General features: G+C 42.6%; 2 protein-coding genes across 2 annotated transcripts in view; one reads left to right on the top strand and one right to left on the bottom strand.

Annotated features, from left to right (window-relative positions):
* LOC141111166 (uncharacterized) overlaps nt 1–18,765 on the bottom strand; it is a 169,961-nt gene that overhangs the window by 114,479 nt on the left and 36,717 nt on the right. The gene's annotated exons all lie outside the window — the stretch shown is intronic.
* CRTAM (cytotoxic and regulatory T cell molecule) overlaps nt 1–18,765 on the top strand; it is a 70,945-nt gene that overhangs the window by 28,436 nt on the left and 23,744 nt on the right. Inside the window, exons 5-7 of the mRNA XM_073603211.1 lie at nt 4,000–4,161; nt 4,931–4,996; nt 16,040–16,132. Of these exons, the coding sequence (XP_073459312.1) occupies nt 4,000–4,161; nt 4,931–4,996; nt 16,040–16,132 (321 nt within the window). The remainder of the gene's footprint in view (nt 1–3,999; nt 4,162–4,930; nt 4,997–16,039; nt 16,133–18,765) is intronic.

The following is an 18,765-nucleotide window of genomic DNA, read 5'->3' as shown; positions in this document are numbered from 1 at the left end:
TGACACCTTTAACAAATACACAACCATGCACCAAATTAAATACAGTAACAAAGTGCAGTTTTGACAGCATGGAACATACAGTGTGTCCCAACAATGGGCCGAGCACTCTGACGGACCCAAACAACTTCTCTACAGCAAAAGCAGGGAAACCCAGTGAACAATTAACCCCGAACAAGAAATCTGAATACCCCTATTCGCATACTGACTATAAAGGGGGTGGGGAGGAAGGGCGTACCATATTGTGCTTGCACAAAATCCACCCACCCTTTAAAGGGACTAACCAATTCCCTGATACATAGAACCTCAAAAATGCCAACAAGGACGGAGTGGAACTATATCCTCCCAGAAGGAGCAGAGCAGACTGTTGCACGTGTTTTAGAAAGGGACTCACAAAAAAGAACAACAGTCGCCAAAAGTCATAGCACCGTCGGCCCCTGTGGTAGAAGAGGCTTGATTTAACATGTATATATATTATTAATGTACCAAAGAGATTGCTGGACACTTCTTATGGATAGCTGGTTGGGCAGACATCAATTTCCTTGGCGTCCGGACGCTATTGTTTGTCACTTGTTACATGTTGTTATGTCCTCCCAGTCTGTGTCTGTTTCGACTGACCCCTTGAGGCCAGCCGATTTTTTTATACCCAGGGCAGTATAGTATTTGGTCTATACTCTTTTTTCTACATGTTATATTTTTTGTACTATACCAATACACATTTTTGATAATATACCCACATTGTGTTTTGCCCCTCAGTGAGCCCCATCTTTTCTTGGTCCCCCCCTGTTTGGGACATATTTAGACATTCAGTGCCCATAGAACCATAAAGGCCTTTGTAAAATCTGGCACCTAGAAAATGTGAATTAAAAATAAATAAATAAACCCACAGCCGAAGCTGAAACACCCAGGTCAAAGAAAGGGGACAGCAAAAGTCAATGTCCACTCTCTAAAGCCCGCCTCATTCATAAGAGAAAAAAAAAAAAACAACCCCCTCACCCAAGAATAGGCCTACCAGTTTACCTCATAAATGAGTACAAATAAATCCAGCGTAGGCTACAACGCAATCCTCAACAGCCACGGGGAAAGATGTCCACAATGATGCCACACTTACAGTGCCGACCCACGAAACTCGTCCCAGTGAAAATGAGTTCAGACAGCAACTAGTGAGTTTAATGCACCAGGAACCAGGACAACATAAACAAATGTGTCAAGTAAACAACAAAGTAAAAACTAAATAAGGGCAATAGTCAAATGACAGGTGGAGAAGCCGCTGATATGGCATTAACTGTCAACTCAACGCCCAATCTATGGTAGTGGAATTACACCCTCCCCTTTATAATAGCTCGACCCCAAATCAAAACAGCAAGCACAATGGGAAATAAAGCCAACAGCAACAAATTTTTAAAAGATTGGCGGAGTGCCACTCCCCGCACCACGGCTCAGAACTCAACTAAGTTCCATAACCAGAAAAGCGCCCCATCAGTGAACCAGTCTAGGTCTGCCTAGCTAACGGACCGTCTATCCAGAAAGAACACCCGTAAAAGAATTACCAAAGAGCTCCCATATATGAAGGTGAAATGAACCCCCATGCTTAAGACCCATAACACCCGAAGTTGCAGCCAATAAAGGCAGCCAGAAAATCCTGCTCATCAGAATGATGCTACAGGCAAAAAATTCAGATTGCCCAGCCACAAGTACCGTTCGCGAAGCTGAATGGTCCGATTACTACATGCGATAAAACCACCATCTACATAGATGCCACTTGTTGAATAGGCAGCCTACATTCCCTGTCCTCCGAATCAAGCAGAATACCCAGGAAAACGAGTGCCAAGGACAGATTCCCAAACTTAAAAAGGGGCCTGCAGAACACCAAAACGGTCCAGAAAATCTGGGGCCGGTACACGAAAATCTCCTTAGTGGTGGATAACAGAGTATATACCCACCCCTGTCTAGAACCAACCCACCGAGCAAGAACGGAACATTTCAAAATCTCATGTGAAGACAACGATCCCCAAAGAACGGACCCTGGCATCATTCACCAAAACTTACCTGGCGCAATTGTTGGGACAATCCTCTATGGAGACCCGGCCAACTGTGCCAAAGGTGGAAGCTGAAAAGCTCCCTACAAGCACCCCAATCGAACCCACAAAAGTTTGCAAAACAAACACCCCCCCGGCGGAAGGAAAGCTAAACACACATTGTCGGGCATGTACCGTATATATCTCTTGTTTTCTGCCACCCTGGGGGGCCCCAATACAGTAGGAAGGGAGCTCACTGCAGAACAAGGGCCCGTTGTGGGATCGTAGTAAAGAGCCCCAGGAGATATATATCATATATATATATATTATATATTGCATTTTATAGTTGCCCCCCTACTTTTGTCTCTATCCCATGTGCCCTCCCTAAATATGAAAGCTGGAGACGCCACTGGCTCCGGGCCGGCCTGAAAGTTTGTTTACTGGGAGCCTTTCCACAATCAGACAGTGATCTGGTAACTCAATAGTCAAGAATGGCAAACTGTGGTCTTTAATAGTGTTAATCAAACCCAAAATGCAGGACTTCAAAATAACACAGGCAAACAACTTAAATCGATCTAGAGTGGCCTATGCACTCAGGCACAAAGGGGAACTGATCTGACTTAACAAATCTGTTTCCCTCAAATCCTGAATCACAGACCCAGGCAATAAAATGTGATGCAATAGGCTACAATTGCAATTTATCACTTTAATAATTAACATGAGAGTTCCCCTTTAAAAGGTAGTCACTGGAATCACTAAATTACTGATATGGAAGGAGTCACCGAAAGGGTCCTCACAATGGAGATATTCAGGATCTTTGGCTAGCCTGGCATTGGTGCACTTGGTGTCCTGTTGAACAGGATAAACAAAGGGGTACTTGAAAGTATCCTGGAAGGCAAAGTGGGATGTGGGACGCTAGCAGTATCCTGATAGGCAAAGGCAAAGTAGAATGTGGTGACTGTTCAGCAGGGTACAAGTATTCCTACAAATGTGGGTACAGGTGAAGCAATGTTGCCTGACTACATTGTCTTTAAAGATGGGCAAACGCCCGCTCACCCATCCTGCGACCAAAGGATCAAGCGACAAGTTCCCCGAAAAGCCCAACTGGCCACCTTGTAACCAGATCAGCCCACGCCCTCAGGAACATCTGGAGATATAGCCGGGATCCCTCTCAGGCTGGATGTCCGTCGCCGCCCGACTCCTGGAACCGTGGCAGGATCAGCACACTGATCTCTGGAGCTGTGTCTGGATGGATCACCTCCGTGGGTAACAGCAGCCCCTCAGATCACATCTGTGTCTCTCTCACTGCCTCATTCACTCAGAATCTCCTCAGAACACAAAATGGAGTCTTTAGCCAGCCCTCTGTTTTGCAAAACCCCTCTGGGATTTGTAGTTTCTCCCTGTATACCAGTCTATGGAGTCCTTTTGTGAGGGAACTGCATGTCCCAGAATCCATTGCAGCTCCTCCTGCATATCAGTACCGTCTCTCCCATTGGCTGCTGTAACTGTGCCTTTAATTGGCTTTCTTCTTCCTGCCAATAGGGGCACAAGAGAGGCTACTGAAATCACAGCTCTGTGTTTGTCAGCTCACATTACAGTAAACTCAGTCTGTGAAAACAGGAAGAAGGAGAGGGGGTGAAAAAGTCCATGCAGACATGACAACCAGCTCTCTCCCCTCTTTCAGGCTGGAAAAAGCCTGTGTACATGCAGCCCATCTGTGATAATGTAAGTCTTTGGCTGCAATACCGGCTACGCATCTTTTCTGGTTTGGATTTTTTTTTTAGGTTTGCTGCTCCATATTTTCTCAACTGCATTTTCAGATTCAGGTTTGTAAGTGCGCCCTCTAGTGGTTCCTTCCTTTCTGAAATAAGACCAATAAGCCTCACATGGAGAGTGAAATGTTTTCCTGAATGAACTGACAAAGTATCCCTCACATGTAGGGGCGCTGTGCATGATTTTCATGAAACCCTCTTTTATTTTGCAGGCAATAGGAAAGCATCATTCGCGGGGGATGACAAGAAATGCACAGCGAGCAGCACCTTACGGATCAACGCTTTTACTCACAGATCAACGGTCACTTGTGTTGTGAGACACAGAAGCTTCTCCATGGGAAACTCTACGGCCACGTTCAATTTCAGCAACCTATGTGAGTGTTCTCTGGCTATACAGGCAACATGGTTCACCATCTTTACCCAGCAGGCAATCCAAAAACCACGCACCTCCTGCACACCTGGGTGGGAAGTCACCAGGTCAACCAAAATCTGGAAATGTAGGCCTTAGTTCCAGAAGACCAGATAGGAGCAGAGCTCTAGTCATGTATTCTACAAAGCTGCCACTAGTAGGTGCCACTGAGCTCTTGTCACTACCTCACGTCCATCTTTCCACAGATTTTTTTTTCCCCCCACCATTGTCACTGACCCCTTGCTGATGGCCTCATTTCATATAGCAGACCTCAACACAAATATTGGAATAAATCACTATTAACAGTATTGCTGCCATGAATAAATACAGGGTAATAGAAACACTAAACACTTTCTTGGAGAAAATGCTGCTGCAGGGTCAACGTGCCCATCAGACTTGGCACGTTGCATTACAACTGCAACACTGCAATGCTAAAAATCCCAACTGTGGCAAGGTTTACTCACCAAAGAAACACCATGTCCGCTTGTAGGTAGGTGGTCAGGGGGAGGTAACATGCATCAATCTCCTGTTTTTACTGCCCCCCCCTTGGCCACCCGTGTGAAAGGAGCCCTATAAAATCCCCGATACAGATCACAACTTCCCCCAAATATTAGACTTCTTCCATTGGGTGCGTAGAAGGACCAGGCACAGGATCTCTTACAGAACACCTTTATCTGAGGATCAATTAAAAACCAGAAAACACAGTTATAACACAATGATAATTCTCTTTGCAGTGATGGCCACCGAAGCTGGGAACACACCGATCGACCAAACTACGGCACATATTCCTCACTCTGCAGGTACCAAAACAAGAAATCTTTTATTATTATTATTATGGGATTTATGAGACAGACTCTGACACATGGAGGTCTGTGGTTAGTTTAGTCTGCTCAGGGTACATAGTAGTTAATGGACAGCCAACAGTCAGGACTTTGTATTTAAAATGAACAGAACTTCAACTGATTCACCAACATTCACTCTGATAGCTGAACAGCCTTGACTCCTTTAGGAAGGCCACCCAGAACCCTTTTCACTCTGTACCCTCCACAACATACAGTAATCAGATTGTTCTTTTTAAATCTTACATTTAATCTGCTTATATTTTTGGCTTCCTTGGTTCCTTTTTTATTGCACACCATATTTAATGCCCAATGACATCATCCCTGTGTCTCTGTGCTTCTCTATGCAATGCAGGCAGATCATGGCTGGTGGGAGGGGCTAGTAGGGCGCTGTACATAGCTTCCTGACCAGTGGCGGCCACTCATTAGGGGTGCAGGGGCGCCGCCCCCCTAAGGCATGCGCCCAGCCCCCAAGCTACATTCAAGGCGCCGGACGCATGGATTCCAATGGGGTTTTTTTAACGATTAAAAAAAATGGCGCAGTGAGCCCACCCTGTTGTGTGACATTAGCAAATTAATATTCGCTAATGTCTTCCTGTTTCTCCTGCCGGGCAATCAGGAAGCAGGTCCTGAGACCCCATTGGCCAGGAGTCTAAAGACACGATTAGCCAGGAGGACCTGCATGGGGTAAGTGCAGGGCTGATGAGGGGCTAGGTGGGCCAGAGAGAGAGACCCTTCTGACAAGTTTTCCTGACACCAAGAGAAAAATGGTGACAGGGGAGGGACCTCCCGCTGATTGACAGCCTCAGCTCTGTTGTGTGAAGCCAGGTGTGTCCCTTCCCTCCAATCAGCTCTCAGAGCTCTCCTCACTGAGCTCTGTAGAGTGTAATTTCAGCTGACCCTGCATTCTGAACTCTCAGACAAGCTTTATAAATTCTGGACTTTGAACAGGTGTAGAGAAGACCTCAGATAAACAGGTACAACTTATGTAGGAAGATTTGTTTCATCTCTGTGTATCACCTGAGGCAGTCACTTCACTAGGTCTATGTGAGGGTTTATAGAATTATTAATAGAATTAATAATAATAGAATTATTTTAGAATTGTATAAAAATAAAGTGCAGACAGATGTGGCAGAGCCATGCACTGACAGCACATCTTTCCCTCCTGTGATATCACATCAGGGTTCTCGTTTCCTCTTTCACTTCCTGCCACTGACCTCAATATAACTTATTTACTAAACAAAATCTTTTTGGAACTGAAACATAAAATACGGAATAAATAGAAACACTGTAATACGATTTAAAGATCTAATGGGAACATTTACTGATATTCTAGATGAAGTGGCTACTTCAGGAGATCACCTGACAAATCTCACCGCACAGACCTGCCATGGGGCGCCAAGTCTGACCACCTCCTTAAAATGCTTAGTGCCTGGCTGTCCTTGGCAAAATTATAATCTTTAAGCTAAATCAAGCATACAGCCAGTTAAAGTGTATCTAAGGGCAAGATGAAAAATGTCATTTACAATTTGTAATTTAGCAGTCCTTAAAGTGTTACTAAACCCAGGAGCCTGCATTCACTATATCTGGGCTCCCACTGTACACAGAACGAGAAAACTGCAATTATTTTAGTAACTATAAACTGCTAAATACCTTTTCTCATCCGCACTATATAGCAGTCATGAGACTTCTATCAGTGTACAGCCAAGCACTGGTATATATAAAAAAAAAAAAGCTTGTGGGAGGAGTTTTCATTCTCTGTCTGTCAGACCCCTGACCCTCTGTCTGGACAGGGCCGATTGGCCCTGTGCTGATCACATGCATTCTCCCAAGAAAAAAAAAAAAACACCTCTCTAGCAATACCCACCAAACTGAGCATGTGCAGCCTGTCTCCATAGACTCTGTATTATCAGGAAATTATCAGGGGACAGTGGAAGAAGGGGGGGGGGGGATCAGAGAAGAAAGGATCAAACAGCCTTTTTACACAGTGCGGAGGATTAACCCCTTAGGTTCCACAGTGAGTATAACAATCATGCTTTACTGCATACACACTAATTTTACTGTTGTGAGTTTACTAACACTTTAAGGTCCATACACACAAACAGAAAATCGTATGAAAAATATCACTTTCGAAGCAGACGTATGATAATCTGATTGATAGTACAGAGCTTTTGAGAGCCGATCACGGCAGTTTATTAAAAATTATCCGAAGGGACAAACACGAAAAGGTTTCCCATACGATACCAGAACGTATGATTTTTGTTTTAATCACTACAGTATTCACCCCAAAAAATTTTAATACAGATGCAATATATTACATCACTTCCGAATTTGTATTCTGTCATATAAGAATTTTCGTAACTTTCGTGACCTCTTATTTTCTGATACACACTATACATATTTTTTGTTGAAATATAGTGCAAATTATAACCCCAAAATTCCCACGCAGGGTATATAAACAGTAAGCACGGTATAGAACCAAAAAAATCTGCAAGCAGAATGTGCCTACGAGTGTTATTAAACAATGACCTACCAACCTAGGCCGGGGGTCAACACAGGGTGCCTGAGCCCTTGGGCCCAGGGGCTGGGATGGGTAAAGGGACAAAAAAAGGGGGACAAACAAAACAAACTGAACACAAAAAAAAAAAAAATGGGTTGTAAGGGGGATTTTAGGTTGAGGGGAGGGAAAGGGGGAGGAGGGGTCAAGAGAATGAGATGAGAAAAGTAAGAAAGAAGAGAGCAAGGTCACAGAGGAAGAGAGGAGAAGGAGTTCCCCCAGGTGGGGGGGGGGGGAGACATTAGTTAGAAAGACCTAAAACTGGTCGGGTGCAAGGTTGGAAGAGCATGGGACAACCACGGGGTCCACACTAGACATGCGCACTGACAAAAAATGTGTTTGTTTTCGTTTCATTGCTTTTTTCGGAAATTTGAAAATCCCGAAATTCGAAAATTTGAAAATCTGAAAAAAAAGAAGGAAAAATCAGTAAAATTTGAAATAATAACTTACTAATAATAACTAACTATTAAATCGTAGGTACTGGAATTTCCTTTCAAATTTGGCTGTTTTTTGAACGTAACGAATACATATTTATCTGAAGTTACGAATTTTTCGAAATAACAAATGCCGCGTCTAAACAAATGGAATGGAACAAATTAATAAAAAAAATAATAATAATAATAAAAAGGTTTTTTTTATTATTATTATTGTTATTTATTATTATTAGATCGTTACGTTCCATTCTTTTAGATACAGCATTCGTTATTTCAGACAATTCGTAAGTTCGGATAAATTCGTACTTGTTACGTTCACTAACAACCAAATTTAAAAGGAAATTCCAGTACCTATAATTTAAGAGTTATTAGTTAGTTATTTCAGATTTTTGAGTTTTCGAATTTTCAGATTTTCATTCTTTTGAATTTTCAGATTTTCATTATTATTTTCGGATTTTCAAATTTCCAAATTTCAGAATTTCTAATTTCCGAACTTTGAATTTTCGAATTTCCGAACTTTCACATTTCCAAAATTTCGAATTTTCTAAATTCCGAATTTAAAAATTTTCTGAAATTCCAGAAATTCAGAAATTTCCAAAATGAACGAATTTGTCCAAATTCGTTAAAAAAACGAATTCGGAACCAAATTAATTGCACATGTCTAGTCCACAGTGACTCCACACCTTAGGAAATTTTCCGTGGGCGTCATGGAAGGATGCTGGACATATCTTCATTGATCATGAGGGTCATCAGGATGCTCTTCAGTAACCTATTTTTTTGGACGATCATTTGTCCGATATTCCCTTCATGTATACCAAGCATTAGGCTCCATTCACACAGTCATACACAATACTCATGTTGATAGAGTGCTGTGCTATTCATTCTGATCAGCAACCTGATACACTTGCATTGCAGTGCTGCACAATGAACCACAGCTCACTAATGAGCTGACTTAACCCAATATGTGTGTACTAAGCCAGTGCAACGGTGCGAATCCGGCAACAGATGAGGTGGCTGCATTCGTTTTTATTTTCAGGCTTTTTTACCCGCCTTTTATTTTCACCTGGTGATCCTGCCAGTAACACACTTCCTGTCCTAGGGTATCAACACTCACTCACTGTATTGTATCTAAGGAAGAGCAGCATTGTCACTCTAGGACAGAAAGGGGGAGATGTACTAAAACTAGAGCACTCAGAATCTGGTGCAGCTGTGCATAGTAACCCATCAGCTTCTAACTTCAGCTTGTTCAATTAGGTTTGGACAATAAGCCCACGCTCACATTGGGCCAATTTGGCATGCGATTTGACATGTCAGAATCGCATGCCAAATCGGCGGCTATTGGACCGTCCAAATTGGGGCGGCCCCGCGCCGCTTCCCAAAAGTAGTTCCTGTATTACTTTTGGCGACTTTGGGAGTGATTTGAATAGATAACTGTGCAGGAACCCGCACAGATGTCTGTCAAATCGTACCCCGAAGTCAAACTGCATTGCCGGTTCAGTTGAACTCGCACAATTTCAAACCCGCCTTCAGTGTGAACAAGGGCTAAAACCCAGAAGCTGATTGGTTACTATGCACACCTGCACCAGATTCTGTGTTCACCAGATTTAGTAAATCTCCCCACAGTGTAGTAAAACTACAAAACACCCCATCACCATACCATGGAGGGGGGTGTTTTGTAGTCCACAGAGAGACATAGGAAGGCTGATGACACCGTTTGAGACTTTGGTGCAGCAGAGGAAGTTATCACTTTACTGGATTTCTGGCAGGATCAATGGGTATTTTTTTATTATAAAAAGATATAACAAAATTCTTTCAGTGGTATATGTCACAAACCCAAAATAGCGCAAACAAAGCTGGCCACACACTATACAATCTGACTGTACAATCTTCTTTAGATCTACCATTAACTATGTAGTGCAAGGGCCTGTCTGGATACAAATTTAATGAATCGTTTAGGTATGCCCTTATATTACAGTTTTGGTAAACCAAAAGGAGATTTTACATTGTGAGGGATAACATACACTACGTCAGAGATAAAAGTGATATTCCTGGTAATGACTGAGGCATGGCTCTAGGCCAAAGGCTGGCTAAGCGATTGATAAGATTAATAACATGCAGCGTTAGAGTCTTGGGCTCAGTTAATATACTGTATATTTGATGTATATTCTAGGTATATATTCACGTGGAAGTAAGTTCATTCACTGCTACCCTGATTATTCCTAACGTGTATGTGACATTAGATTGTAAGCTCCTTTGTGGCAGAGACAGTCTGTATGTTCAGTACTGTGGAATCTGACCGCATGATGTAAATAAAAAAAAAAAATACACCCAACAGCATCCACCCCAGACAGAAATGTGTCAAATTTATGTTGGCCATACGCACATTGATAAATAATTGATTTAGTTTCTGATCGATCTCTTCCAATTGAAACATTCGATCTAACAACCCATTTGATGGATAGGACACCCGAAGAAGTGGATTTTGATTGATATTATAGATCATAACTTATGACGATAAATCATTGATCACATTCCTGTTTCCAACTTGTGATCTCAAATTCTGATCCATAAAAAATAAGATCATATTCATGAACAAGTATCTCAGCGCTGCTGATCGATGCAAACTGAGCAATCATTTTCTGTCCTGAATAGTTGACTCAATTTAATCAAATTTTATCTAAATGGAGTCCAGAATTGATCATAAGAGAAGTGACAGCTATTCAATTGTTTGCAGATCCAGTCGTTTTGATCAAATTCCACATCGATCAAATAAAAAATAAAAAAAATAAGTGTTTGGCCACATTAGACTGATTGTTTCCTTGAAGAGTCAGTAGATGGCGCCCTACAGCTGGGATGCAGCAGCATGCTAATGGTACAAAGCATTATATTCTCAAATATTATTATATTCAGGATTCCCCTGCATTGAAAGCAGCAGCAATTATGGATTCGTTGTGGCAAATCGATTAATTTAAGGTGTTGGTAACAGGAAGATAATATTTCTTTCAGTTAATGGTAAGGCACACTAATATTGTGCATGAATTTTCCATTCATTTGAAAGAGCTGCCCAACACAACGAAACGCACCAAAGGTTCATGCACCATTTTTGTTATACAGCGCAATGCAGCTCACAATAAGGTGTTACTGTGCAATATGGTGAGCCGCAACTCAAGTACATTCACAAGCTTTGCTGGGGAGCCATTAGGAATGAATGCCAAAGCATTGCACCAGTGCCAATAACTCATTTTGGCACATGCAATGTAAACCCAGCCTTGAACCACAGAAGATATAAATTACCTGTAATATATTCCTTTTTTTTTTTTTTTTAACAAGAAAACCTGTAATATATTCCTGACTTTCCCCTCCCCATTACATGGTTTAGTGCAGTTCCTCTTTGTAATAATGAGCAAAAAAGTGTCAGGGATGGATAGGGTCAGGATTTTGGAAGGGGGGCCTTGTGGCCATTTTACACTTCTTTCAACCTAAAGAGCAACAGAAGTAAGTGAGCAGGTTTTGATCTGTGTCTCCTTCTAGTAAACAAAGTTATAGCTGAAGTTAAAGTGGTTGTAAAAGCTGAAGGTTTTTTACCTTAATGCGTTCTAAGCATTAAGGTAAAAAAAATCTTCCGTATGCAGCACTACCAACTCCCCCCCACCCCACCCCCAGTCCCCACCCCACCCCACCCCCAGTCCCCGTTATACTTACCTGAGCCCGATCTCGATCCAGCACTGTGCCATTGGCTCCCGCTGATGTCAATCACAGCAAGCGAGGAGGGAGCAGGGCCGAGCCGCACTCTGTGTGTCTATGGATACACAAAGCTGGCTCTAGAGCAAGCTCACACGTGTGCAACCATAGCAAGCGGCTATGGTGGGAGGGAGGAGCCAGAAGCACCGGCGTGGGGACCTGAGAAGAGGAGGACCAGGACTGCTCTGTGCAAAAACATTTCACAGAGCAGGTAAGTATAACATGTTTGTATTTAAAAAAAATAATAATTTGACCCTTAACAATCACTTTAGGGAAAAAAAGCACACTACATTACTGCCTGCTTGAATATGTATTGAAACTAAAATTGAAGGGCCAGACAGAAGATGAAGAAGGGCAAGTCTATGCGTTCTGGGGCTCCACCAGCCTTGGCACCAGATATGACTCGCTGCTCATCCTTTTGGATGACTGAATAGATTGCATTGGACCCCAGGGTTGTCCTACTGGTATTGCTATCCAATAGCATTATATTGGTGTTGGTAGAGGTTACCTGGTCACCAAGCTGGGTTTTTACACCCCAGAGGGTTCCTACAGTATCCTTGGTTTGTAACCCAAAAAAACTAGCAAATCTAAGATTGAAGTGTCACACCACAGATGAATAGTCCATATACAATTCTATTCCTGTATAGGGTAGCAGAAAACATCAAAATGTGGGAGTCAACAGCATTTTGGGGATCCACCAGTCTTGGTACCAGATAGGACTTGGTGCTCATTCCAATGCATTCTGGGGGTCCATCAACCTTGACACCAGATATGACTCACTGCTCTTCCTTTTGGGGGAATGGGTAGACAACATTGGACCCCAGAGTTGTCCTATTGGTATTGCTATCCAATAATATTATATTGGTTTTGGTAGAGGTTATCTGGTTACCAAGCTGAGCTTTTACACCGCAGAAGGTTCCCACAGTATCCTTATTTTGTAGTCTAAAACTAGCAAATCTAAGATTGAAGCGTTACACCACAGAGTAATAGTTCATATACAATTCTATTCCAGTATAGGGTTAGGAGAGAAAAATCAAAAAGTGGGAGTCAACAGCATTTTTGGTGTCTATCAGTCTTGGTACGAGATATGAATTGGTGCTCATTCATTGGGGAAAGTGGATAGATAGCATTGGACCCTCTGGTTGTTCTCTTGGTATTGCCATCCAATAGTATTATATTGGTGTTGGTTCAGGTTATCTGGTTACGGGACTGGCTTCTTTAACCCAGAGGGTTCCCACAGTATCCTTGGTTTGTAGTCCAAAACTAGCAAATCTAATGTCACACCAGAGATTAATAGTTTGTATAGTAATCTATTCCAGTATAGGGTTAGAGGTAAACGTATGTATAAGACAGCACTGGTCCTATATGGATTCTGGTATCCCTGGAGGTGATCCATGATATGGTGCTCCTCAAAGGGATCCCGTGGGTAGATGAAGGTAAAGGGAAAGGTAGTCCTGATGGGGACTTGGCTGCTGCCTCACTGGCAGCGAAGTGAAATCATTTGGCAGGAGAAGTGTAAATGAGATATGTGTTACGATCGATATGCAGGTACGTAATTGACAATCCGTGGTGTCCTGGCAAATACAGTATGTACATTTGATCTGCGATGTTTCCAGTTCCAGCTGATTGTTGCTGCAGCACCCGCTACTCCTAAAGCCTTATCCAGTAAAAGTGTGAGATGCAGGGAAGTCACACTTCAGGCTTTTATACAGAATTCAACAGTTCACAGGGTACACAAAGAGCCAACGCGTTTCAGGGGAAAGTTCCCGTTCATCAGGGGTAGTACACAATAAAAAAAATGAAAACACATCATAAACATTTCTTAAATAAAAGTGTTGACAATAAAATTTGAAGGGCTTGCAGTAAATTCATAATGTTCACAATAAAATTCAGTATATTGATAATACAATTTCAGAGGTGATGATTGGGAGGAGCATTAGAAGACTATTTTCCTTGTATGATATGGAGATTGTTCATGTAGTGGTGTAGTATATCGTAAGAGAGAAGATCAAAAAGTGGGAGCCAACAGCATTTTGGGGGTCCACAGTCATATGACTTGGTGCTGAAACTGGATAGATAGCACTGGACCCCAGGGTTGTCCTGTTGGTATTGCTATTCAATAGAATAATGGTGTTGGTAGAGGTTGTCCGATTACTGGACTGGCAAATTCTACACCCCGGAGGGTTCCCACAGTATCCTTGGCTTGTAGTCCAAAAGGAACAAATCTAAGGTTGATGTGTCACACCATAGACTGATACAATTCTATTCCAGTATAGGGTAAGATAGAAGATCAAAAAGAGGAAGCCAATAGGTTTCAGAAGTCTAAAAATGCCCCTTCATCAGGGCTAAGGAGACAGAGAATACCTGAATCAACACAAAGTATTGTTTCTCAATGAAGATTATGTAAAGTTGGTCTACAAGCAACAAGGATTGATGGCATTTTTATATAGAGCATAGTCTATTGTTTTACTTATAACAGTTTATGAACTTTTACATCATCTTTTCATCGTGATTTCTTCAATAAATAGTAGATCCTATAAGGAGATTGTACAATCAGATTGTATAGTGTATGGCCATACTTAAGCTGGTCATACACCTGTAGTTTTTTTGTTCAAATGATTATACAGACATTCAGAAGAATCATTCATCAGAGCATTCAATAGTACCATTATGGACTGAAAAAAAAATATGAAATCTCTGAAAATTTGTATTCGATGGCCATGTCAATGTTTTCAATTCTACATCTGATTGCAAGATCCACATAAGCGATACAAGTGGGATTTTTCCCAAATCAAAACAACATTAACAATTGGAAAGTCATTTGTTCAAAAAAAAAACAAACAAACAAAAAAAAAAACTTTCCATCCTGCTCCTTTTTCTCCAGATTGCTATAATTGAAAGCGATCATTAATTTTAACTTATTAACTATTACAAAGGTGAATGAAGGTTCCGAAAACGATTTTTGTAGAAAGAAATTCTACCACCGAAGGATGGCCGGCTTTAAGTTTTCTGCTTTGGACTATAAACCATAGATTGCAGCCTTTCTTAGCCTTTTCAACACAGAGGGACCCTTGAAATAGTTCTCCAGTCTCAGGGAAACCCTGCTAAAAATTAGAAATCTACAACTCATGATACGTTAGTGTGATGGTCAGTAGGGGTGCAACGGATCGTCCCCGATCCGTACGGATCAACCTCCGCGGATCGGCACACCCGCGATCCGCTGAGCACTCTGCGGCCTCGGCCATAGGAAAGGCTGCAGCTTCGGCCTAGCTCCGGAGCGGCAGCCATCTTGGTACACCCGGAAGCGCCCTCTGTCTCGACAGGAAGTGACGTTTCGTCGCCGCCATCTTGCTACACCCCACACGCCTGCACAGTACAGTAATGATAGGGTGAGAAGGGGGCAAGCGGACATCTTGTTACACCCACCGGAGTTTTAGATTTAAATACAGTATTTGTAGATCGGACAGACTATTTAGATGTTAGATTTTAAAAGCAACAGCAAACCTGCTGACCTTACATGGTTGCTAATGTGACAGAACACCTCTGATTTTCACATTTTGTGTGTTTTTTTTTTTTTTTGCTGATCCGAAAATGATCCGATCCGTGACTCTGATCCGAGGATCGATCCGATCCGTGAGTTTTTTGATCCGTTGCACCCCTAATAGTCAGTGGGAAGAATGGTCCTTACACTTGTGGTCATTGGGAAGAAATACCTCCTTACAGAAAGCTAAAAAGATCAATGGTGTCAGTGGGAACTTATCTGAGAGGCAGAAATTGCTCAATGCTGAAGGAACACCTAGCAACCTCTGGAGGAACCCTAGGATTCCACAGAACCCTGGTTGAGAATCACTGCCATAGATACTGTGGGAACCCTCTGGGGTGTAGAATCTACCAGCTTAGTAACCAGATGCTGGCACCAACACCGTTATAATACTATCAGATATCAATAACAACGGGACAACCCTGGGGTCCAGTGCTATGCTATCTATTCAGCTTCCCCCATGAGTGAGCAGTGAGTCATATCTGGTGCCAAGCCTGATAGCTAGCAATACACATGGTACAATCTAATTGTTCAATCCCCTATAAATTTACCAACAACCATCTTTAGGGTGCTTTCCCACTTCAACCGTAATTTTCAAATACTTTCTCTTGTATGTTCCTTGTCATAAGATCTCACTGGTGCCGGAATGGACAACTTGTGTTCTAGCAGTTACTTTTTAGAGTCCATCATAGCTGACCTCTGTATGACAATCACCCTTCTCTGTATTTCAGAGGTCACCACTTTCATGGTAAGCTCTGAAAAAAGCTTTACAGGGGGATATGATGTGACCACCACAGGAGGAGAAGAGGAAAACCCAACTACAGGTGAGAACATTCCAAAATATAAGATGTTATAGTAAATAGGAACTGATACAAAATCGTAGAGCTGCATCTGCCATCTGTTGAGATTTCCAATCACTTTACAAAATAAGGAAATCCTTGGTTGTCACCATAACTAGTGTCCCCATTGGAAGATTTCCCCTCTATTCCTGTTCTGGTGACCAATCAAAATTTGGTATTTGCTTTCACTTTCAGTGATAAAGATCACCAGGACAAATAGAGGGTGAACCTCTCCATATCGGGGACGCAGATAGCAATAAAAAACTGACAGGTGTTTTAATTCCTTTTCACTCTTTCCAAAGCTAAAAAATAAAATGGCCTTTCGGTTGTATTTTTGGTTCACCTAAAAGGTAATTTTTGATTTTTAAATATTTGCTGCACCATTGTTATGTCAGATGCATCCTATCCTAACAAGACATTCCAGATTCATTGTATAAAAAGGTAGATCTTCTCTGGGATTGCTCTTAATAATAGGTGTAACCCCATTCTGTAACATATAAGCTTTAGCTCCTAACACATACACTATCAAAAGTATTGAGATGCCTGCCTGTACACACACATGAACTTTAATGACATCCCACTCTTAGGCTCGGTTCACACTGGGGCGACTTGGGATCCGACTTGTACGCCCTCAAGTCGCCCCAAGTCGCCCCAGAAATAGTTTTGATGGGAGTTAACGCTAGTGTCTTAATAGACACTACTGAAGTCGCTCCGACTTCAGAGCGTACTCCCTGTATTACTTTGATCCGACTTGGTAGGCGACCTGTACCATAGAAATCAATGGAAGTCGCCTCCAAGTCGGATCTCTCTGTAAAGTCAAGCGACTTTGCAGGGAAAACCCCTCCCTCCCCCCCTCCCTCCCAGAGAGCTGATTGGCCACAGGCGAAGTCGCCTGTCATGGAGGCGACTTCAAGTCGCCTCGTAATTTGCCGAAGTCGCGTCGGAATTGCGTCGAAGTCGCGTCGAGGTCGCGTCGAAGCCGCCGTGCAAAGTCGCGCTAAAGTCGTGTTGCCCATGTGTGAACCGACCCTTAGTCCGTAAGGTTCAATATTGAGTTGGCCCACCCTTTGCAGCTATAACAGCTTCAACTCTTCTGGGAAGGCTGTGTAGGTTTAAGAGTGTGTCTATGAGAATGTTTGACCATTCTTCCAGAAGTGCACTTGTGAGGTCAGGCATCGATGTTGGATGAGAAGGCCTGGCTCTCAGTCTCCCCCGCTCTAATTCATTTCAAAGGCGTTCTATCGGGTTGAGGTCAGGACTCTGTGCAGGCCAGTCAAGTTCCTCCACCCCAAACTCACTCATCCATGTCTTTATGGACCTTGCTTTGTGCACTGGTGTGCAGTCATGTTGGAACAGGAAGGGGCCATCCCCAAACTGTTCCCACAAAAGTTGGGAGCATGAAATTGTCCAAAATGTCTTGGTATGCTGATGCCTTAAGAGTTCCCTTCACTGGAACTAAGGGGCCAAGCCCAACCCCTGGAAAACAACCCCACACCATAATCCCCACCTCCACTAAGTTTGGACCAGTGCACAAAGCAAGGTCCATAAAGACAGGGATGAAGGAGGTTGGGGTGGAGGAACTTGACTGGCCTGCACAGAGTCCTGACCTCAACCCAAGAGAACACCTTTGGGATGAATTAGAGCGGAGACTGCCAGCCAGGCCTTCTCGTCCACATCAGTGCCTGACCTCACAAATGCGCTTCTGGAAGAATGGTCAAACATTCCCATAGACACACTCCTAAACCTTGTGGACAGCCTTCCTAGAAGAGTTGAAGCCGTTATAGCTGCAAAGGGTGGACCAACTCAATATTGAACTCTACGGACTAAGGATGCCATTAAAATTCATGCGTGTGTAAAGGCAGGCGTCCCAATACATTTGGTAATATAGTGCATCTATCTATGTATCTTATCCTATTCTGTCCCTGGTTAAATAAACAGGACATTCCACATTCATTGTATAAAAAGGTAGATCTTCTCTGGGATTGCTCTTTATAATAGATGTAACCCCATTCTGTAACATTCTGCTTTAGCTTCTAACACATTTATAAACGTGCATCTGCATTTACAGTTCTCTTAGTACCCCCCCTGTAACGTGCCAGTGAAGTCCGCCCATTGCAGCTTCCTGTGATGGGGTGGCAACAATGCTGCATCTGTTATTGAATTCAGAGCAGAGTTGTCACCCTTGTGTAGTCTGTGCCTGCTTGCACTACAGTGGGATGAAAAAAACGTTGCATGAGAGTTGTTTTAGTGTGGTTGATTTATTAAAACTGGAGAGTGCAAAATCTGGTGCAGCTGTGCATAGAAACCAATCAGCTTCCTGTTTTTTTTTTTCCGTCAAAGCTCAATTGAACAAGCTGAAGTTAGAAGTTGATTGGCTACCATGCACAGCTGCATCTGATTCTGAGTGCTCCAGTTTTAGTAAATCAACCTCATTGTTTTAAATCTGCAGCTTTCATTAACCACTTGAGCTCTGGAAGGTTTTACCCCCTTCATGACCAGGCCGTTTTCTGCTATTCAGCACTGCGCTACTTTAACTGGTAACTGAGGTCATCCAACACTGTACACAAATAAAATTTTTATAATTTTTTTCACACAAATAGAGTTTTCTTTGATGTATT

The sequence above is a fragment of the Aquarana catesbeiana genome, linkage group LG10, assembly GCF_042186555.1.
Source record: "Aquarana catesbeiana isolate 2022-GZ linkage group LG10, ASM4218655v1, whole genome shotgun sequence".
Lineage (NCBI taxonomy): Eukaryota > Metazoa > Chordata > Amphibia > Anura > Ranidae > Aquarana > Aquarana catesbeiana.
Note: the sequence above shows the minus strand (reverse complement) of the source record. Positions and strands in the feature narration are given on the sequence as shown.